Source organism: Coffea eugenioides, chromosome 2 (assembly GCF_003713205.1).
Source record: "Coffea eugenioides isolate CCC68of chromosome 2, Ceug_1.0, whole genome shotgun sequence".
Taxonomy (NCBI): domain Eukaryota; kingdom Viridiplantae; phylum Streptophyta; class Magnoliopsida; order Gentianales; family Rubiaceae; genus Coffea; species Coffea eugenioides.
In genome coordinates this window covers 38,231,698-38,255,683 of record NC_040036.1, presented here as the reverse complement: position 1 = coordinate 38,255,683, position 23,986 = coordinate 38,231,698, and the positions used below count along the sequence as shown (strand labels likewise).

Genomic DNA, 23,986 nt, shown 5'->3' with positions numbered 1-23,986 from the left:
CCTTCTGTTGAAGTAGTGGTTGTGTGTCGATCAGGAGCTAACACGGACCAACACACAGGTGGGAGTTAATATGTGGCAAGAAACGATATAAGCTAGCTAGTAGTAACATAATTCTGGAGAATTAGTAAGTATAGAATAAGTAACATGTTTTTTGAAAACAAACACAAAACCTGACAAGGGGCACAAACGGTTGCAGGTATCTGAGCCGCACAAATTTTTGAGGCCACATCGTGGCCGTGAACCTTCAGGAACGGTTCCTGCCCCATTTCCCACAAAACCCGCAGTACACATAATGAATAGATTTTTTTGGGTGTACTTTTATGGTAATTAATACAAATTTTGCGAGTAACTACCAATTTGTTAGGTTATGTGTTTGGGTATCCCCAGTGGGAGTAGTGTAGAAGACGTCAGTAATAGTGTGTTGGTGTTGGTTCGTAATACCAATTTAAATATGATGCTGAAAAAATTTAGCACATAATAGGATGCAGTCCAAACTTCATACTCACAACTGCTAGAGGTTCAACGATGTAGCGTTCCAACTTCCTATTTTTGGCAGTTCTTCCACCCCAATTCATGGGACGACTAAACATGTCAATCACCTAATCAATATCCAATAGTTTCCAAAACATGTAATTGACTGTTACAATTGGGTTTACGTATCACTAATCCAATAAATAAATTGATAATCAAACTATTTTGTAACAACGTCCAAACACATCGTAACTAACAGTTTTCAAATATCAATCTTTGTATTAATTTTGAAACTGTGACTTCCCAAATATCTATTTTGTAACAGTCTTTGAACACCCTGTAACTTTTCAATAATTATGTTGTAACAACCTAAAAACAATTTGTAACTACCAGCTTTCATGTATGAAATTTTGTATTAATTTTCAAATTGTAACTTTCCAATAACTAATATTGCAACAAACTACAAATTCACTGGATGCAGTCTTCAAATACGGAGTATCAGTATTAATTTTTAATCTGTAACTTCTAAAATAATTTTTTTCGTAACAATCTTTAAACACACTGTAACTTTCCAATAACTATTTTATAACAATCTTCAAACACGATGTAACTAACAGTTTTTCAAACATACTGTAACTTCACAATTAGCTTAATATGACATTAGCCTTATCTGGATGTGGTTGGAATAAAATCATACTTAATTATTATGCTCAATTCAGTTTGTCAGGTCCGCTTTAAAGTATTTGGTGTATATACCCATCATCTTGTATATACCCATGTCAAATGAATCGTTGCATTATTTACTGACTTGTTCATATGTCAATTATTTACTGATAAGTTACATCCAATTGCATAACGAACAAATAGCCTTACAATTGGGCGCTTGTTCTATAATTACACATTGTTCAAGGTAGGTTCCAGTATAGTTGGCACAGAGTGACGACGAGCATCTTTGAACCATAGAGTCACGACACATTTGAACCAATTAATGCTCCGTTAATGTTATTACTGACATTATTCTAGTGTCAACAGAAAACCTGAATTCAATTCATAATTTATGGCCACAAATGATAAATAAACAGCACCACGATATAAATTGCTAATCAGTATTGATGCTAATGTCTCCAGAAAAACAAAACTACTGTCTCAAAAGAAAGGTCCTTCTCAGTAGACTCCAAAATAAAATTAGTTACAGCAATCCAAAAGCTATCATATACACGTAATAATATACAAAAGCACGTCAAATGCAATTTTGTGGACTTCCTTCTCTCCCAGTCATCAATACTTATAAATCAGGCATTACCAACATTCAACTGCGCCCGTTTAGGTACTTGCAGGTTTGCGAAGCTGTCCGGAAACTTTGAGTTCTCCGCTGAGTTACACAATCGAGCTGTGTATAGCACTCGATACTTGCCAACATTTTCCTATCAGCACAAGAGGTAGGAATTAGTATAGTTGAGTGTCGAGGTAACAAGCATTAAATCAATTTCAGATGGATTGTAGGGAGAAAAGGGATATCAATTGTAATACCTCTGTAAGCCGAACAGCCAACCTTCCGCTCCAATGCTCTAGGAATGTCATAACTAAAACACCACTGTCACACCTGTTCACGTTGTCTTCTCATTAGTCAGTTATGGTATATATGTTGGACAAAAAACTTAGTACACGCTCTAACAATAATGACGGGAGAAGTCAAACTATTTACACTTTGTTGGGTGAGTGATGAGGGATATCGGCAACAGAAAATTTGAAACTGGAGAAGTCAATTTCCTTGCCAAACTTTGCCGCCACGACCAAACCCAGTGCACGTTTCTATATCACCAAAGATTATGTAAAACTGATTACAATCCACTAATGTGTCACTGTCATATCGTGTAATGCATTTAGCAATTTGTCCAACATACCAGTCGATTCAGTACACTAATGTCTTTGCTCTTTGCTTGAGTGCTATCAGGGTCTAGCACGTGCACTTCTTTCTCTGAGACACCAAAGCTGTAGACAAACCAAGACCCCTCTATGCATACTGGCACAAGTATCTACGCCAAATGAGGTATGAAAAAGGTCAGACAGGTCATTCTACATAACCGAGTTCACACATGTTTTGAATGTTCAACAGTTACATAAGAAGTTTTGGATTAAAACTGATAATTGCATACCCAATCACAATTTGCAGGATCAACCCCCGTATTGTTATTGCGAACCTTGAAGAGCTTTAGAAGCTTAGCAGATAAGCTGGCATCAGAGAGCTTGTCGAATTTTCCCATTTTTAAAATTCCTTCCTGCAACCAATAACATAGCGGAGTGAAAAGTGCATAGAAGACATTAATAATGGTGCGTTAGATCGTAATACCAATTCAGATATGATGATGAAAAACTTTAACACAACTGTAGGATGCAGTCCAAATTTCAAACTCACAACTGCAACAGGTTCTACGATGTAGCGTTCAAGCTTCCTAATTTTGGCAGTTCTTCCACCCCAATTCATGAGACGGGCAAACATATCAATCACCTAATCAATGGCAAATGGTGATCAAAACATATAATTGAGTGTTGCTTGGGTGAGTTTATGTATGACTATTCCAATCAATAGATACATAATCAAACTTTTTCACTAAAAGTAATGAACTACTGACCCGATTAGACACATGCATGCCATTTTCCAGTGTCTTCAAGTCAAGCCGAGTCAGCGAAAATTGATACATTTGAACAAGTATGTCCTTATCACATCCAAGACACAATTAAACGATTTACTAATAATTATTACTCCTACTCCAAAACACGAAAATCTGACTAATGTATATGAACTCGAATCTCATCCATATTCAATCTGTTTTTCTATGCCATCTTATTATGAACCACACGCGTACTTATTGTAGTAAATGGATCACAAGATCGAATTAATAGTTTTGTCAAGAATCTGACTTGGGATTTTGGTCCGGATCCCATGCATATGCAGCCATATTTTTTTCGTATAGGCTAACTGTCACAGGTGCTGGTAGAATGAACTCTGCTGACCGCAGAACGGTGCTCTTCTTTGTTGCACATGTAGACTTGTGCTTCACCTCAACGTCAAGGCCTCCTACAAAAGGCAAATAACATGCATTTCATATGACATTCATTTGTTGTCATCTAACAAATTATAAGGTATTTTGCTTCATTCTTCAGACACAATGCAATTAGCAGTCATCAAACACCAATCGATTATTTTTCAAATGCAATGTAACTGTCCTAAGAACTATTTGTACGACTCTTCAAACACACTGTAACTAACACTTTTCAAACAGTTGTGATAAATTTTCAAACACACTATAACTTCTCAATAACTAATTTGTAACAGGATCACACCATAACAGTATGCTAAATTAACTGTTTCTAAGAGTTTTCAAATGCACTTTGACTAATAAATAAGTGAGTATCAACCTACAAACACACATTTAAACAGCAATCATTTAATATGGAGTTATGTTTTAATTTTAGAAACTGTAACTTATCTATTAATTATAATGACTAACAGTCTTCAATAACATTCAACTTTCGTCTAAATAATCACTAATGTAACAAGTTACAAACACTTCGTAACTAACATTCTTGAATTACGCACTTTGCATTAATTATGAAATAGCATCTTCCCCATTAACTATTTTGTAACAGCTTTCGAACACAGTATAACTTTTCGGTAACTATTGTACAATAATGTAAAATAAATTCCGAGACTAACGATCCCCGAATATGGAGTTTTGTATTCAATAGAGCAAACTGTAACTTTCAGGTAACTATTTTGTGACAAACTTCAAGCACACTGTAAACATTCTTCAAACATACTAATTGTTAATCTATAAGTTACCAAATTTTTTGGTAACAATTTTTAAACACACTGTAATTTTTCAATAACTATTTTGTAACATTTTTCCACCGCAATGTAACTACCATTTTTCAAAACACACTAACTTCTTAACATGAATAAAGTCATACTTTCATAATATGCCTAATTATGTTTGTTATATCAACTTCATATGTGTTTCACATCGGACAGGGTATGACAGTATGCCTAACAAGTTTTCGATGATGACAAGCGAGAGTTCAGACCATCATGATGGTATAAACACAGTTACCGTATATGATAATAGATGTTACAGTCAAACTACTTGAATTAGAACCTTATGAATAATAACAGTATACCAACCTTTCCACTTTCGACCATATGATCGCAACCTTCGTGGTATTTCTTGCTCAAGCAGATGTGACGTCGATGCAGTAGCGTGCAAAGGTGGTTGTACCGTACATTGACCCTCTTCGGCAGGTTCTATGACATTTGACCTGTATTGCTCCTGCTCTTGCTCTTGAAGCTGTATAATGCTTCCTTGCGCAGTTGTTGTCATGGTGGTCCCTTGTTCCAATCCGCGACTGATGTTATCGGGTACGACTGATGAGGTAGGAATTGGATTCTCCACGTCCATTACATCTTCATTCAGTTCTGGGTCTGGGATACCTTCAATATTTGTTTTCGTATTGGCATCGTCTTTCTCGGCCTGCGCTGCATTATGCTCGTCTTCATCAGACCCTTCCGCATCAATTTCTTCACCATCATCATCCTCGTCGTTGGCCCCTTCTTCGGCAGATTGAAATTCCAGCTCTTCTTCGGTATCAGGACTCTTGTGCATTGTATAGTCCTCCTGTACAGGTTTTTTTCCTTTGTCCAATGCTTCAGGCCCAGAAGTGGAAGCTTTTGCTCTCGGCTGAGAGGAGAGGATTTCTGCAATCTTCAATATCCTTCGTTGGCTACTAACAGCAATGTTATACAGCTCATTTAGCTCAGCCTGCAGTTAGATGATGAAATTATCAATCCATAAATGAGCCACATGCTCTCAACAATGGAATACAATACAGGCATATACAATAGTACATTTACGCAAAGGTTCTTAATTTAACATTTGAATTGCGGCCATAGGTTCTATAACTGTAACTTATATACTAAAAAATAAAATGGTCACCCGGGTTCATTGAAACTTCATACATTTATAACATGATTGGCCAAGACATCACTATATTTCTATATTTCCATTCATGTGACTTAATTTTTAATAACTCTCTGGACAGGGATGTAATATTGGGATTGGTATCACATATTAACATGATACTACAACATGAATGAAGTTGATAGGCCTATCAATAACCAATAATATTTCTTACAATATGCAGTAATTACGTCTAATCAAACAACAAATTTCATTAAATCATGGAACAGACCCACTTACACCGATATCGGCGTGCCCGCTGTTCATCAGCATCCCTACCAAATCAGGGGTAGTTCAGTACTCTGCCCATCATATTCATTATCATCCGGATCATATTGTCCAATCTTTAACAACAAATTAAACCAACCATTTCAATAGCAAAAACATTGGACTACATAGACCACTACCTTTTATATGAAATGAGGTCAACAATATATAACATTTTACCAGTTTTCCTTTTCCATAAGCTCCAAGATTTTTAATCTCAAGTGCATCCCTTTCAGAGATCAGAGCATCTGTCCATGCCTTAGCTCGCGGAGTAGTCCTCGACACTTTATGCTTCAGTATTTGTACCCGATCAAGATAATGAATCTGCAATACAATACAGCAATTAATTCAACTGTAGATAAACTTGACCACACTGTTAAAACATCATCGTAGACGCATTCATTTGAGCATAATCTAATCAATCCATCGCACTGAATTCGATAAAATGTGGAAATACAGACAGTAGTTATGAAGGCACGCAAAACTAATTAACTCTCTGGTGCACTGTGTAACAATTAGAGCATATTTCGTCATGACTACAACTGTCTAATCTTACCAGCAGAACGAAGATACAACCGCCAACGTATTGGTGCTGCTTTTCACTTTTCTTTTGCACCTCTAGCACCTTATTGCATAGTACGATCCTCACATACTCAGCCCAGTTCAATCTGGCTACCCTATCAACCAATTGCGTACAGTTCCAAAGCTTTATTTTGTGCTCGGCTCTAGTGGTTGGAGCCAGTAGACATCCACAACAAAATGCCACGAATAGTCTTAAGAATTCTTCCCCTGCATTCATGGCTACCAACTCATTTGGGAGCTCATTCCATTTGTATGTCCTATGACTTGGTCCAGTTCCCCCAACCTCGGTTGTATCGGTGTCTTCAACTGGAACGGGACCTTCGTTCGGGATCCCCAGGATTAAACTGATATCCTTTGACGTTAAAGGTAGCACACCATCTCCATGTACATTTAAACTGCTCAATGTCGGATTAAAGTTGTCAACAAGCCAGGTGGCTATGCCACTAGGAATCCAGTGACACTGTATGTCTAGCAGCCCTCCAAATCCTATGTCTCTAATCTGCTGCTTCTTAGTTTCATCGATTCGTGAAACGAAGCTTGACATCTGCTTTGGCGAGCATCGGATAGTGTACTTCTGATTCTACACCATTTTTTAGATATATGCATTAGACTAATATAAGTTTCGTATCCGTGTTTGATGAATCATGCCGTGTATTTACCTTGATTTGAACACGTGCTTTTCGCAATATCGGCTTTCCTAGACGTTCTATTTCTTCTCATACTCTTCTTTCTCTTTCAAATACTCCTCCTTTCGCTTCCTCATTTCTTCCTCACTCAACTTATTAAATGCTGTCCGGGCAATGTCATTGTACTGCATTGAATAAATTAAGTCAAAAAACACTTTAGACTAAACACAAAATAATTGCTCGTTTTACTATTTTTCCCTTAGGCACCCCATCAGTTCAATGATTCTTCAGTTTATTTTGCTAGGACAGCATACCTCGGTCAGCTTAACACCCTTCGCCGAAACCGTGTGTTGATACTCTTTCCTGTCCACATTCAAAACTCCAAAGTTATATGTGCTATTTAGTACCATTATTTTTTTCTCAAATTCAATAATCTTACCTGAACTTCATCCATGGATTCAATGGTGGGACTGGTTCTGCGACCTCGCTTGTTCCCGCTATAACCAGTTCTTCCTCCCCACCTAAACGATCATTCCTTTTACTGCTTCTTTTCCTTCCCATCCTGCCCCTGAACAGTCAACATTGTAATGCATTATAATGATGCCAAATCTAACCTGCCAAGACCTTACGCAAGCACTGGCCACTTGCCTATTCGATGAAGTGGGTGCTGCACCGTGTTCTGTACCACCACTTGTTTCGGCAAGTTCTTCTCTGTCTGCTTCCTGAAGTGTGCTTCCTGCTCGCGTTCTTGCCATGTAAACTAATGTTTTTAACAAACATATTGCACTTCAGTTCCAAAATTTTATTTCCAGCCACAGTCATAACATATCATGAAGTACTGCTAAACATAATATATGAGCATCAAATATTAGTCACACTAGTTATAGTACAACCTGTAACATTTTTTCTCACACTCAGTAACTCATTCTTCACAGTTTGTTATTTATTCCAACTGCCACTAATCTACATAATCTGTTGTTCTATCTATCAAATTGTATTTCATCCATCATTTTCTTCTTCTATTTATTATGCTACTGTACAATACCAATGCAGTAGAATAGGGGGCCATCCAAATTTATAGTATCTTCATGATATTCTATAGACCAGTATTATTATTGTAACTTCTGATCTATTACGTGTAACAACTATCAAAGATGATGTCCAACCAGAACAATTATTGTACAAGTCATCTTCCTTTTCACAATTTGTTTGTCTCAATACCAAATTTTCTGGTTAATTATCCCTCATTTAGTCATTTCATAATCTATTCCCCTGTCTATCAAGTTCGATTCAATCACCTTCTCCTTTATTTATCACACTCTTGAACAATATGAATGAAGCAACAAACCCGTTAAACAATTTTACGTGTATGTTCATCCAATTTTACAGTGCACTTCTGCTAGTGTCACTACTAAATGACTGCATGTAATGACTATCCAACATGATGTGCACCTACAATAACTAGTAAGATTCTTAACCGTTATTCCACACTGACTATGCTAAACCTCATGATTTGTTATTCCGTCTGCCTCACATTGCCAACTTATAACCTACTCTCGTACTCATTCACTTCCAACCTAGAAACTTGTCTCTCTTTATGCAACTAAACCAATAACCTGTAACATCAATGTAGAAGAAAATATGAGAAGCACAACTGAGTACAAAACAGTAAAACTCTGTTATTTCTCTGTACATGTTAAACCACAACATGTAACAATTATCCAACACTGTGTTCATGCGCACGCCCTAATACAATAAACTTACACCAATCAAGACCCAAATACGACATCTCAATTTCAAAATAACATTTCCATTAGCAAGTATGAGACGCACAACTCAGTACAAAACATTTGAACTCTGTTATTTCTATGTACCTATTCAACCACAACATGTAACAATTATCCAACACTGTGTTCGTGCACACGAACTAATACAATAAACTTACACCATTCAAGACCCAAAAACGCCATCCCAATTTCATGATAACATTTTAATCCATCGTTTCTGTCATGTTCCCGTTGATCCACAACTTGCATTACTTCTCCAGTTTTGTGTTTATGCATAACAACGAATGTAGCAGTGTATGTTACACTCAACGCGTTGTACTACCTACTTACCGCATACTAATTATAATCTGCACCCATTTTTTCAATACTAACTCCCGAACCCATGCACACATTTTCTCAAGCAGTTGTGCCGCACGATTTCCCCCTTCTTTCCCACTCTCACTCTGTCATGCTATAAAAAACTAACACATAATACTCCTATCATGCTGCACTTACTCATTACTATACACAAAATTATGCTCACGTGATATCCCTCTAAGCGATCATCATTCTGTACGCCAACAACATCCACAAGTAAGGTCCTTCAACAAGCATGTCAATTCACACACGTTACTACATCATCGTAGGACTCAAAAAAATTTGAATACCTGACTGATTTTCGGTCGTTCACTACTCCCGCGCCTACGATCTTCCACTCTTCAACCTTGGGTTCACCTTTCTTCTTCTTATAATAAATCCGAATCACCAGAAATTTGTCCACCACTCCACCATTTCTTGCTTCTCCTTGCTATTTTTTTCCGTATCCAATGTTGCACTTCCACAGCTTTTCGCAATGTCACGCCGGAGAGTGTTGCCAATCTCGTATTTTCCCCTCTTATTTCTCCCTTCGTGGCTTTTCGCAAGCAACTGCTTCGTCTGGTTTGGGTGGGAGTCCAAGTGCGCCTTTTCATTTTCGACATTTCGCTTTGGGCGGGACTTTGCTTACTAGTGGTCATAACGTTCCGTTTCTTGCCGTTACGGTCAGCAGAGCATAACCATTTTTTTGACTGTCTCACTTAATAAAACGACGTCGTTTTGGGCCAAACTGAAGCCTTTTGACGTGGTTTATTTCTGGCCTTACCTTTCTTTTAGTGAGACAACAGCTCGGGAACGGTCAATCTGAGGACCGTTCCTGCCCCGTATCCCCTGTATCCGGGACTCGGGGCACGGACGGTTGCAGGTGCAACCGTCCCAGGCGATTTTCGTCATTATCAACTACGCGTAACTTTCTTTGTACATCGTGTAACTTTTGTTGCACATCGCGTAACTTTAGAGCAAATTTTTGTGGGACCCACACATGGCGTGGAAATCGAGTTACAACTTGTAATCTCAACCGCACAAAATTTTGAGGCCAAATCCTGGCCATTAACCGCTCAGGGACGGTTGCACCTGCAACCGTCCCTGCCCCATTTCCCCCGTATCCGGGTAAGAGAGAGAATGAGGGGATAAAACCTGACATAACAGTTGGAGAATAATCAACAATATCATAGTTGGTATGGCATGTCAGTGAGTGAAAGGCGATGCTTGACATAGCAACGTCACAGGATCTTCTGAAGTAACATTCTTGACAATGGTTTGGACGTTTTATAACATCGAGAGGGAGGACAGATTGGATAAAAGCAATCAAGTTGTACAATGCTATAGATTGCCCAAGGGGGATTGGCCGAACTCCAGAGGAGGAATTTTTGTTAGGGTAGCCACAGTTCCTTTTAGTTGCAGTTAATCACTCATGGTTACAACATTGATTCTAAAAAAATATGACAACGAAAGAGAAACTAAATACAATAAATGTGGAAGAAAAAATAAGGCTTTATTTGTATTATTAGCTGAGAAGGAAAAGAATAATGATACAAATTTTCTGAAAACTACCTTGCATTGATTGAATGTTTTAAATAAACAAGAGACGCGTTCTTTCGATGAAATTGAAATGGGAAAAGGAAAATGCCTTAATTTTCTCATTGGGTTGGTTTTTCGTTTGTTGGCTGGACAGTTCAAATTGACCTGCCGGCTTCAACTTGTTGATGAAATGGTTTCGGCCTCAATTCTGGACAATAGTCCAGAATCCAGCCCAAAATCCAGCCCCCCCGTTTCCCAACCGTTTCTGCAGCCCAAAAAGAAAGATGTACAGTATAATCAATTTATGAGTCCTGTATCTTGCTTGATATAAGCAAATACATATGATATTATCAACTTATGCATCTTTAAAAGAGCAAATACATAGTATTATCAATTCATGAGTATTGGCATCGATGAGATAGAAAAAGGACTTACACCAACCTCATATATGAGTCCAATGGCTTTTTGACTTAGTTTTTACAGTATTCTTTGATGATTGAATAAGCACTACTATCTTCATCTGCAATTCTTAGCGCAAAGCACTACGTGGAGTATAATATAAACACTAGGCATACTAAGCCCTCTTAATTTGATTGATTGGAAATTTACGATCTCGACAAAGTTCATAGATTGATGTGGTTACTGTCACCACATGAAACTACTTTTACTTGAGGAGTTGTTAAATTGAATGGAACTTTACAATATTGAAAAAGTTCATAGATTGATGCGATTCCTATGACCCCTTGAATCCACATTTAGTTGAATTGTTAGAAGCGAGCATGATGAGGATACAAATTACTTTAGAAAGGTTAATAAAGTAGGTAAGAGGACCTCAATTCTGATTTTCTTGGGTGGTTAAAAGACCATAAAATGCATTTTTGCATAACTCCACTCGAAATTTAGTGTAAGTTAATTGCTAGATTTCTTGGGTTTACTTTCAAGAACGTATTCGGATATAAAATAACAAGAGAATTGTAGTTCTGATCTCAAATGATTGGGCCATGAACACTTTAGTTTCTAGAGTTTGGAGGAAAGTTAATATAATCCCAAATATTTTAATTTTTAGCACATTTTGTCTATTGACTAGTCAATTCCTACTGGAATCCAATCATGTGCTATCACGTGTTGGCACCTGATTTTTTTTTAACTTATAAAACATGAAAAAAATATTGTTAGCCATAAATTATAGTAAAAGAGAACTAATTACATGCATGCCGATCACATTATAGGATTAGTATTTAGCCTAGAATACAAAAATTTAGTTAACAAAAAAATTTATAGGTTAAACACTAATTACTCACATGATCAGATTGTGGATAATTAATCATCTTTTGTTATAGATTATGGCTAGTGATGTTTTATCTAATTTTTTATTTTTCTAAAAAATTAGTTGCCAGCACATCACTTGATTCCGACAGTAATTAGTAAAAATTAGTCATTAGAACTAAATATGTTTAGAGTTCGAACTATTTGGAACTATATTTCCTTTCATCAAAACTATAGGGACTAGATGTGCTCATGTCCCAAACATTTGGAATCAAAATTACAATTTTTTCTAAAATAAATTTTCTTACTATCAAAACAGAATTGACTATAGGTTAAGCTTTTGTTTGGAGCAACTTTGCTTTTAACACTACAAAAAAGTTGGTCATTAGTGACAACATTTCATAGTGATGACATAAAAGTTATCACTGATTGCGGCCCTTTAATCACAACATTGCAAGTCATCAAAACTACCTTGTGGGAGGTAACTCATCAGTGACAACTACGGATTGTTGTCAAAAACTGATTCCCGCCGCTTGACTTTGGAGAGCGCGAGAACAATTGGGGAAAACAACAATGACAATTTGGTGAAAGTCACCACTATTTTCTATGTTTTTTCTTCGACAACTTTGCCTTGTCGTCACTATATTCATGTACCCACGGCACTAACAACTCTAAGTTGTCACTATAGCAATGTGTCACAAAATTGACAATTAACATGCATGCGTCATCAGAATAAAATAACTAAAACATACACTACTAAAATTTATGAAAATTTAACAATTAACATGTATGGGTTATTAGCACAAAATAACTAAAACATACATTACTACGAGCTAAAAACAATAAAATTTTCTTTCTTCCAAATTAATCAGATACGAGTGAGATATAAAGTATATACAATTCTAAAAAAACTTATATGAAAGAGATTAAGATGTAGTGATGTACTGCTCTAGATTTGCAATTTTGGAAACTAATATATAGTTTTAGTAGTTGTATGAACTATTAGAACATGAACAGAAATACTTTTTCCACTTTTATTAATTTAACAAAAACTTACCGTCCATCATGAAAGTTTTTCACAAAAAATGTTAAAACTAGTAAGTATATTCTAAGGTTGAAGTTTCAGAAATTAAAAGTTCTGAATTCAAATCCCCATTTGTCTTCCCCACCTCCAAGATCCAACCCACTCTCGCTAGAAAATTTTTCTTTTTTAAAAATTATACTTCAAAATTAAATCTAAAAACTTGATAGATATTCTAGTACAGGATGACTAATAGGGAGTCAATGAGACAAAGGTTTGTTCAAAAAGTATAAGCTAGCTTTACTTTGGGCTATGCGGTACATGAGAGATTGATCATTATGAGAACTTTTCCTCTTTTAAACTAATTTAGTTTTCATTATTCAATCTTTTGTTTTTTCCTGTATACAAAATGTCGTAGCTCAATTTTTTTTAAGCCTTAAACAATTAAATTATCCTATTTTCTCAACTATATGGTGTACAGAAGCTGTACACTTGACCTATGTCACGTTTATTATAATATGTTCACATCTAAAATCTCTAAGATACTAGAAATTCCAATTACGAAGTACCAGAATGATATGTATCTTCATGTACATTTATGCAACGTAATAGAATAAGTTCAAAATATAAGATTCTAACTACTCATATTCCATGCACGTGCAGAGCACGTGAATTTTCCTAGGTGATTTTTCTTTTTCTTGTAATAGCGAAGGTGGCCTTCATAAATTTTGCAGTCTTTGCCTAAGTTTTGCTTGATTTCACACATCTAAGATGTGAAAGACCTCTCCGGTTTCACTAATTTTGCCTATGGAATCTTACAATTTTTTTCTGAACGTTCATTCAGTAAAGATGAAGCCTGGTGATTACATTATGACAAACTAAGCATGTGAATTTTGTCGTCATGTTTTAACTTATAATAATAATAATAATAAATGGACCCCTTTTTATCCAAAATGCCACTATTCACACTGCAATTTACATGCAACATAAGGTGATGAACAATTATAAAAGATAAACGATCTATGCCTACTGACAAGTTTTCTTTTTTATTCACGGTAGGTGGAAATTAATTGACGATTTCCAGGTTTATATTTCCAATATAGGATGAAAGTTGCTTTTCCTTTCTTTAAGGGCATCTAGTTGGATTTCCAAAATTATGAAAAGGCCTTCATTTGCCTGTTGCTCCAAACCCAATTTTTGTAATATTTCATTAGATGTTGTCAATCATAGATACATTCCAGGACAAAACCCAAGTCCACAAATAAATTTGCAATACAAGATATAAGCACATAAGAGAAACCCCAAGGAAAATGAACAACTTACCTGTATGTATGCGTAGAACGACCCCATTTTTTTCTTCTTTTTTTTTTTTTGGAGTTAAAAGATACTCCTATTGACCTACATGTATTACCAAAAAAAAAAAAAAAAAGAAACTTTCCAGACTGAGAAAGGATTGTACTCTCCGTACCACAACCCTAAGATCGTTTCCAGCCACTCCCTTAGCCACATATTGTTATAGGTGATCAGCAAATTTTGGTTTGGAAATTTCAGAGAAAGCATTAGAGTTGGAATTCTCGAATTGTGGAGATAAATAGCGGTAAAATTGTTTTCGCTATATATGAATTCGTTTAACACACAATATCAATACACAAACACAAGCATTCGTTTGTTATTCAACATCCTTCCTAGACCCAATCCAGGAAAGGACTACAGAACAGAAAAGGAAGCCCCCCAGAAAGAAGAAAAAGAAGTGTAGAGGAAAAGGAAAAACTACCCAAGCCAAAAAAAAGGATTATTATGGAGAAACCAACGAAGAAAGGAAAAATAGACAAGCAGTATATCTAGTCATGAGCGATCAATTGTTGGTTGTTGTAGTGGGTGTGGCATTGCCTGTCTCAAGATAATTGGCAGCAGCTTTCATGATGGCAGTGAAGGGCTGAATATTGATAAGAGAAGCATTTTCAGCAGCATCTTCCTTGAGCTCATAGTCAAGAATGCACTTGGTGGTGCATGAAGATGCATCATTTAGATTTGGAAATACTTGGAAAGTAACTCGATAGAGCGTAAACCCCAGGTTGAGATATCCACCTTCAAAAACCTCTGCTACTTTCACCATTTTCTGGTCATCCACCACCACAAACTGCTCTTTGGAGTAGGATATCAGCTTGTTATCCGGTGGGAAAGTGAGCTTCAGTTTGGTCCCCGGACCACCATCGCCCTCTAGTACGTCGATCTTGTGTAGAACATCAGGAAGTTGTTGGCGAACCACATCCGCCAGTAGCAGCGTCCCATACACTTTCCAAGCTTCACTTGCGGGCGCCTTGACCTCAAGCTCATCAGATAATGTTCCAAACATCTTTCCTCTTGAAGTTGTAGTAAACTAGTAGTAGTGGGCTAAAAACTCCTGCTTCTGTTTCTAGCTTTTCGTCTCTAATAAATAACCAAAGAACAAGAGATTTTTGAAATTAATAATTAATTGAAATCAAGTATTTAGAATCATTCGAGAACAGACATTATGACCATAGTATGTAATAGTTGTAGTATTTGTGCAGAACGTATATAGTGAGAGCAGCGGTGCTTGGCCGGCAACTCTTGTGCCCGTGCAAATCGCAAAAAAGCAATCAAGAATGGACGAAAAAAAATGTTCCTAAAATCAAACACTAAAATCGAATATGAGAAATCATTTGAGAACAGACCAAGTGATGATGGAGTATATTATATATGCCATAGGCCGGCAGTGGCCGCAGAGAAGTTTTACCACAAAGGATTGGTGTGGTCGGCACCTTCGTGACTACAAACATATGGATAAGAAGTATGGTCCAAACGGGAATCCTTTTATTGTGCAATATAATACACTAGTGTAATGATAAAGACAGCAACAAGATACAAACTGTTTAATACTATTACTCTGGTTTGATCTTGGTAGTATTTATAGTGAGAGATGAAGAGAGGGATCACATCAGGATTTATTTAACTGGTATCCAATAACACAGTTTCATTTTTTTTGGACAAACAAAACGGTAACTTTTATTATTGCAGTGGTTGAAAATCGTCCAGCATTTTTTGCTTAATAAAGTTTGGAAGAGAGTTTCCAAAAAAATCAAAATTGATTGGCAGATCTAGCATGCTGCACTAAGGTATTTAAAAACACACTTAAATTACATTTATATTATCGTATTAATATACATGGTCACTATTAATGGAATCCTATATTAAAAGCTTTCTTCAATTAATTACACTTTTTCAAAAACTATAATCCCTCTTAACGAGTGTTTGTCGAGGATAGCCAAACCATTACAATTATTACCAATAGGGATGAGGCAAAAGGAATATTGGATCAAGACAATATCAATAGCATATATGAAATTCTCAATGCCACTTTTTCAATGATAATTTAATGTCACTTCTATATGTATACTAAGTATTCTATTTATTTAATTTATAATATGCTTTTTATTTAAATTTCTTTTATCCTCACGTGATAAGTGAGATTAACATTAAATTTGGTATCAGGTAGTAGCACACAGGATCCTCGCACTAGTTTCTCTGCTTGCTAGTAATTCATAAGCCCAGACAAAATTCAATCTCCGCCACTGGCTCTGACTTCTATTTGAAAAGATTCCATGGGGAAGATAGTAAAAACACTCGTCACCACCCATTTCCTAAAATAAAAATAATACTCCTCACCCACCCTCCAACAAAATTCCAAAAAGGGCATCCTGGACATTTTTGGTCTTTTATTGGAAGAGATGCTGATAAACAAGTTGTGGCATATTATTGATAGCTAAGATATTAAAATGTCATTGATTCAATTATGTGCATATAGTACCATTGATTTTCTACCACAAAATTAGCACAGTTGCATATGGATAATCATATATTAACAACAAAATTAAAGAATTTGAAGTCATCTTTGAGCTCAAGCTACACTCGAAAATTTAAAGAGGCAAACTTGAATATGAACGTGAATACCTCTATTAAACTATTGAAATTGAGAAACAATTTAGATTCCTTCGATGAAAGAATGGCTTCAAATCTTGTCTCTATGATAAACTAAGGTTTCGTTTGGATTGAAAAATTTCACGAAAGATTTAAAATTCACCCAAATTGCTTTGGTTTCCTTTATATTACTTAAGAGTTATTTAGGTTTGTAATTCACCAATTATCCAAATAAATTTTAAATACTATAATAATTGAGGATATACAAACTCAAATATCTCTTAAGAAATCTAAACAACTAGAGGAATTTTAGAGAATATCAAATTCTTTATCAAATCTTTCAATTCCAATGCAGCCTAACAGAATTTGAGCATTTGGTATTTGACTCAATTCAAAAGCACCACTCGTTTAATAGCACTTCTCTTCATCTATTAAAAGCATAGAAACGCCCACGAATCCCATTTTAGTTACGGTTAATAGTGAAGGAATGGTTGTTAACGGAAGGTACCAGAGCTGCTCTTTTCCCTGATTCACATGGTAAAAGAGAAACGCTTCTGGTATTTATAGCTACAATTATGGGAAGCCCAAAACGCTAAATGAACCATATGATTTAATATGAGTATAGAAATCGCACATTCAAGATCGTGTTGCCACAATCGGTGGCAGCCCATCGAAGATGTCCACTTTACACACGAACGTTTACAAAAATATGTCTGTGCAACAAAGTACATAAGATATGGTTAATTATACTTTGTACCTTTCAGCTATATTTAGATATCAATTTGATCCCTAAATTTTAAAATAATTTAGTCCCTCAAATATAAAATTTGTCACTTAAATAAAATCATTGACGGAAGTAGAACAAATTTTATTTTTAAATGGACAAATATTTATAGTTTAGTGACTAAAATGAGATAGATTTTATATTTTATGGACTAAAGTGGGACAGATTTTATATTGTAGGAGTTGAAGTGAGACAGGCTTTAAAGTTTAGCGACTAAATTGTCAGTTTAGGAACCAAAGTGAAATTCAGCTATAATTGAAGAAGGCAAAGTGAAATTAACCCATAAGATTTTTATTATTTTTTTGTTGGGCTTTATAAAGTACATGTATAATTATTGCCTAGTGTAATAACATTTTAGTTACAACTATTATTTAGAAACTAATAGAACTTCTTATTGTTGGTTGAAACTTATTATTGGCTTTTGCATATATATTTGTTAATGGTGCGATCCATTTCTTTGCGTAATGTGAAAAGTAAACAGCATCATAAATTTATTAAGATGCCAACTCGAAAGAAAATGTAAAATTCTAACAGCAATAAAGCAAAGGCAAATGACCTATCGCTACTAAATTATTCCAAGTAAATAGTTTTGGTTACTCAATTATTTGTTCCTAATATAGTTATCCAACTCACAAAATCGATATACTAGTGGTCATTTTGTCCAGTTTTGCTGTTGACTCTAATTGAGTGAGCTTCTCACGTGTCTCAAGGCCAAAAGACAAGGGCAATTTCAATCTCCATATAGCAAAAAATTTTATTCGCCATTAAGCTATTAAAATCAACACTTTTGGTCAGCAAACCATTTTTCATTTCTAATCACCCACTCACTAACCAAAGTTCTACACTGGTCGCAATTCCATTGGTTTTTCTCGTTAGATGTTCGCTTTGCCCATGATTTTAGGGCTATTTACGGCAACTCAAGAAAAATTTGTATATTATTGATACATATTTTTTCTCCTTTGCATTTTTCTTTTTATTTCCCTTCTCTTTCTCTTTCTCTTTCTATCATAGTGGATTCCAATTTTTTCTGCTCTATCTTCTTTAAGGATGTTCTCCTTTAATTGTTTCACCTAATTCTAGAAATCGATCTTAAAAGATCAATGATTTAAGTTATTGTTTCTAGATTTATAAACAAAATAAAAATTTAGAATCAAGGAAAGAATAGCTTTCACATATAATTTATATGTTTTGGCAAAATATATAATAATCAAGAACAATTTGTTTATATATATATATGTAAATTATAGAATGCAGTTCTTGTGATTAATTCCAACAACATTGAATCCGAACGGAAACAAGTAAATTTAAGGACAAGATTTGGCAAAATGACCACTAATATACCAATTTTGTGAGTTGAGGGGACAGATTTAAAAAAAAAATAATTTAGTTGCCAAAAGTCTAATATTTTTATAGTTTGGTCATTGCTTAATATGTTCGTAACCTCTATTTGAGTGAGTGCAGTGCACGTGCAACTCATACCATTAAAGTTGATCAAAATTGTATAAGACGACTACTAGTATGCCGATTTGTGACTAGATGGCTATTTTGAAAAAAAAAATAGTTGAGTGGTTAGAAGTATACAATCCAAATAGTTCAATAACATTTTTGGCAATTATTGTTAAGTTTGTTCTGTATCCCATAGCAAGAATTTTATAAAGAAATATCTCCTCTTAATGGTTATAAATAATGTGGACTTATGTGAGGGTAATATGCTGTAGGCACGAGTTCAAAAGAGGTTTCAGGAGACTAGGCCCCAACTTAAGAGAGGTTTTTGAGTTAAGCATCAAACCAAGAGAACTAGTTAGTGAACTATTTGGGCCTTTGGGGCATTAAGTGTTTTGTGTTACTTTGAGTTCTCTTGTGTTTTCTATGTTACATGCTTTTACGTCTAGGAACTTTTTTCTAAGGTTTTGTACTCTCTTTTTGTGCCTTTTTTTATTATAATTAATTTGCTATCCCTTCACTTGTGGATGGTCAATTATACTGAAGCACTTGAATTTTAGGGTCTCTATTTTATTTATTTTTACTTTGTTATTTGTCGTTCGGGGTTGCTAAGAAACCTGCCATCAATTTTCTAAGATCAGACTTAACAAATTGGTATTCTAGTTTTGGATTCTAGATTTTGTGGCAATGATGATGATAACGGACTATCAATATCAATTATAGGATATTGATTTAGGGCTATAGAGAGTGGAGAAAAAATTCCCGTTAGAGCTTAGTTGGATTTTTTTTTTTTTGTGAAGAAAAGCTATTTAACCCATTGGAACTTGTTGAGGATTTTGTGGAGAAGGTGGAATAAGATTACTAAGTTTATGTTTTTAGCCCGTTGGGATCTGTTGAACTTTCTGTAAGTTTTTGTGAGGATCCAAATTTTATTTTACTTACTTTTATTTTATTTTATTTTACTGACTTATTTAATTATTTATGTATTCATTTACTCCAATTAATTGATTTCATCCATTTTAATTTCATTTGCACGGAACAATGTCTTATTTTATACTTTAAAAAGTTTGCTAGAAATTTAATTTTTTTCTGTGGCTCATTTGGTGAGAATTAGTGAACACACGTTTTTTGAGACAGAATTCGATCCGAGAGTGCAGTGGTCTTGGAGAATTAAGGGTGATCAAGAGTAGACTAAGAAAAGTTAATTGAGATATTAGAGGTGAGTGAGTTAAATTAAACTCAATTAGGAGCACTAATGGCCTCCTATTCATTTGTTGACTTTTGGGTACCAAAGCACCTTTATGTCATTTCTTCCTTTCACTCCATCACTTCACCAACGACCACACAAAACCTCTCTTTTCCTTCTCTTCTTGGCCGGCTCTTCCTCCTCCCTTTCTCAACCAAAATTTCAGCTAACTTTCTTCTATTTTTGCGCCAAGAAAACACTCCAAACTTGCTCCTTTTCTTAGTTCATTACTCAAGCTTGAAGGGAGTCTTGAAGGAGGAAGGAACCTTGGTGATTTAGAGCTTATACACTAGTGGTTTGGTCTTCATCTCTTGGAAGTAAGGTAATACACCAAAGCTCTCATCTTTTCCTCTCAACTTACAGTAGTTAGTTAGCTCTATCTAGTTAATCATTGGGTTGTTGATGGATTCAAAAGAACATTGACTCTAGGTAGAGGACTTGAGGTGGATTTATAGGTAGAGGCCTTGAGGAATTATGGTGCGTTTACTTGCTTGTTTGGTGCTTGTTTTGATGAATTATGGCGTAGTTTTGATTGGGAAGTTGAAAAGAAAACTTGAAGAAAGGAGGATGCTTGCTGTCCGAAAATTTGCTGGTTGATTCCCTCATGTTAATTTCGAATTTTGTTATTATTTTGGTACTATAATGCTTGTTATATGTTGGTGTTTATGTGTATTAAATATCTCCCAAAAAGCATTGCATTTGGTTGAGTTAAAGTAGGGGAAAGTGAGGATGCAAATCTGTAAAATTTTCTGATCTGGAGACCAAACCAGTGTGCACCTTTTGGCCCATAACTTTTAGTCTGGGAGTTGAAATCAAGTGCCGTTTGTGTCATCTAAAACTAGACTCTGAGGGCTTTCCAACGGTATAAAATGAACCTTCTAATTCATTTTCTATGAGCCATAGTGAACCGGCAAAGATGACTGATTTTCCTCGCTCATCCAAGAAACAAGCATGGCTGCAGTTTGTAGCTCATTTTCACCTATCTTGCAAAATGAATTTTAAGATAGTTCCTTCTAATGATTTTTAGAATTTTGAATCTAGTTTCCAAAGCCACAAACCATGCTAAATTTTTGAGTTGTGTATCTTTAGTTATGACATGATTTTGAAACTCTGTCAAGTACTTCAAAACTGGAAATTTTGTGAAACAGGTTCCAAAAGTTAGCTTTCTTAAAACTATTGTATCTTGGTGTAGAAAGGTCCGAATTGAGTTCTATTTTTGCATTTGAAACTATATTTGGGGTTCTATTAGTGGTATAAATTTCAAGGACTGATTCTATTTCTATGAATTTTTTCGAATTTCCAAAATTTACTGAAATTGCAAGCCTGTTTTGCTCAGTTCGGTCTGGAACAGTGACTTTGAACTAAGATTTGAATGATTTCGGATAGGAGTCTAGGAAAAGTGTCTTCCAAAAGTTTTAGTACATTGAATCTAGTTTCCAACGGTATAATGTTTCCAATTTTTGGACTTACAGAACTTGAGATATGATTTTTCCAAGCGGTGTCGCACAAAGCTGGAAATTTCTGGTTTCAAACAAAATGCTCTTTTAAGAACTTTCAACTTTCCTTTGAGATTGTTAGTCCGTTTTAAGTTTGATTTCATGGATGGATACAAGGTTTCTTTGAATTTTAGACCTTCGCTTTGAATCTTGGTTCCCAAAGGATTAAACTTCTGTTGATGCATTTTCTTGGTTGCCTAACTTTGTTGGTTAATTACACCTCAATTCATACTTGAGAAATAAATTTCAACCCCTAGTCTTATGCCCTTGATTTCCATGAGATTGAACTCTAAAAATGGAGCGTTTTAGCTAGAGTAATTCTTGAAGAATTTCACTAGTTTTATGCATGAAACTTGGAACCTTTAGCTTTAACATTTACTATGAAATTGAGTGGAGTTTTGATGAATTCTGACTCCATTAGTTTAGAAAATGTGAACGCTCCTTATATTCTTAAAACTTGGGCGTAGGACTAGAAGTTTGGAGAGATGAAAACCATTTTTCTTTTTCTCGATTTTCATGCCAAAAGTATATAAGATACTTTCTTTTGGAATTGAGATTACTTGCCAAGACTTGAATCGAAAACAACCTGTCAGTTCTCTTTGAGCATTATTGTGACGCCCACACTTCTCCTTAAGGCGAATCAAAGGGTATCGGCGGAACGCCTGTCCAACTCTCGTCAGGACTCGGTACAATTCCCGTTTAAGTTTAATACCATAATAACTAATAAGACAAAAAGAAATAAGAAAGAAAAGTCACTTCCATATATAAATATCCAATCTTACACCACAAGTTCAAAATACACCCACTTTCCAAAATATACAACTTCCCAAAAGATGTCTAGACAAATACATTCCAACATTCTAGCCAAAAGAGCCATCAAGTAGGCTTTTCCATAATCCCTTCTAGTTCAACTCCTATTAAGGAAAACAAATCTAACGGGGTGAGCGGATGCTCGTGAGGCCAAGAAAACATGCAAAACACGTAGTTCAAATAACAATAACACTTGAACAAGAATGAAAGCTGTAACATTCAGGTACTTCACATTTAACAATAAAACACACTTAATAAGGATACAGGAGCTCTCAGGAGCTATTTTCCACTTGCTCGATCCAGTACTTCCACGAGTTGACACTCCGTCAATCGGGTAGGTTATAATCCGTAGAATTTCACTTGCACTTTTCCCGTTCACCGTTACTCCCCCTGCTCCGGGCCCGCACTTCTTTTATATAAGGCGATACTACTCGAGTATGCCAAACGAGATCTCTCCAATAGATCAAGCTTATACGCTTTTCCCATGACTCACCAAACTTCTCGACTGGAATAGTGTTCACGCACACGCATTTCGTATCCGTTTTCTCTCGGGTTTGTTTCACTTGTACACTAAACCTCTAATGTACTTCCTTTAACACTATAATTATTCACTCTTAGTAGTCTAGTATTAATTTCTTAAATCTCCACTTAGCCGTTCCGGCTCGGTTTACGCGAACTTCCAATTCGCGTGCGATAAAGCGAAACTTAAAAGAAATTCTTGTAACGATAATATAAATAACTAATACTAGGGTAATTAATCATAAAAATAACTATTTTTGAAATAAAAACATGAGTTCTCACAAGTATTAATTTCTCAAATCTCCAATTAGTTTGTACAGGCACGACTTTCGGGAAACTTTCGACGCACTTGCGGTATAAGCTTAAATTTTTAACTCACTCACCTCTTATCCATCAATTGACTTTTCTTAGTCTACTATTATTCATTCTTAATTCTCTAGGATTATTGCACTCTCGATTCAATATTATATCGAAAAATGTGTATTCACTATTTCTTAATAAACGCGCCTCCGAAAATTAAATTTGCTAACGGGACGTTTTAAAATATAAGTGAGACAATATTCCATGTAAATGGTTTTAAAATGGTTGAAATAAATTATTCGGAGAAAACGGTGAGTAAATAATTAAATAAGCCAATAAAATAGAATTAAAAGTAAGGAAAAATTCGGGTCCTCACATCCTTCTCTCTTTAAAAGAATTTCGTCCTCGAAATTCACACCTAAAACAATATTATTCCCTTAATGGTTATGTTTATCAGATCAATCGATAACTCACACTCTCCAATCCATATCTCACAATTTCTATTCATCCAATTAGCAATCAAACTTTGATTTTCCCCC

The 23,986-nt window shown here is 35.4% G+C and overlaps 1 protein-coding gene across 2 annotated transcripts; it reads right to left on the bottom strand.

The window, feature by feature from the left end:
* Positions 1-14,498: 14,498 nt before the first annotated feature.
* Positions 14,499-15,745, bottom strand: LOC113761718 (S-norcoclaurine synthase 2-like). 2 transcript variants are annotated; one of them, XM_027304822.1, is made up of 2 exons: positions 15,669-15,745; positions 14,499-15,340 (listed from the first exon to the last, which is right to left on the bottom strand). In XM_027304822.1, exon 2 carries the CDS (start codon positions 15,264-15,266, stop codon positions 14,766-14,768), a length of 501 nt encoding a protein of 166 aa, XP_027160623.1. In that variant the 5' UTR covers positions 15,267-15,340; positions 15,669-15,745; the 3' UTR covers positions 14,499-14,765. The 2 variants fall into 2 exon arrangements, with proteins under 2 accessions (XP_027160623.1, XP_027160624.1); XM_027304823.1 differs by having other exon boundaries at positions 15,607-15,676.
* Positions 15,746-23,986: the final 8,241 nt, after the last annotated feature.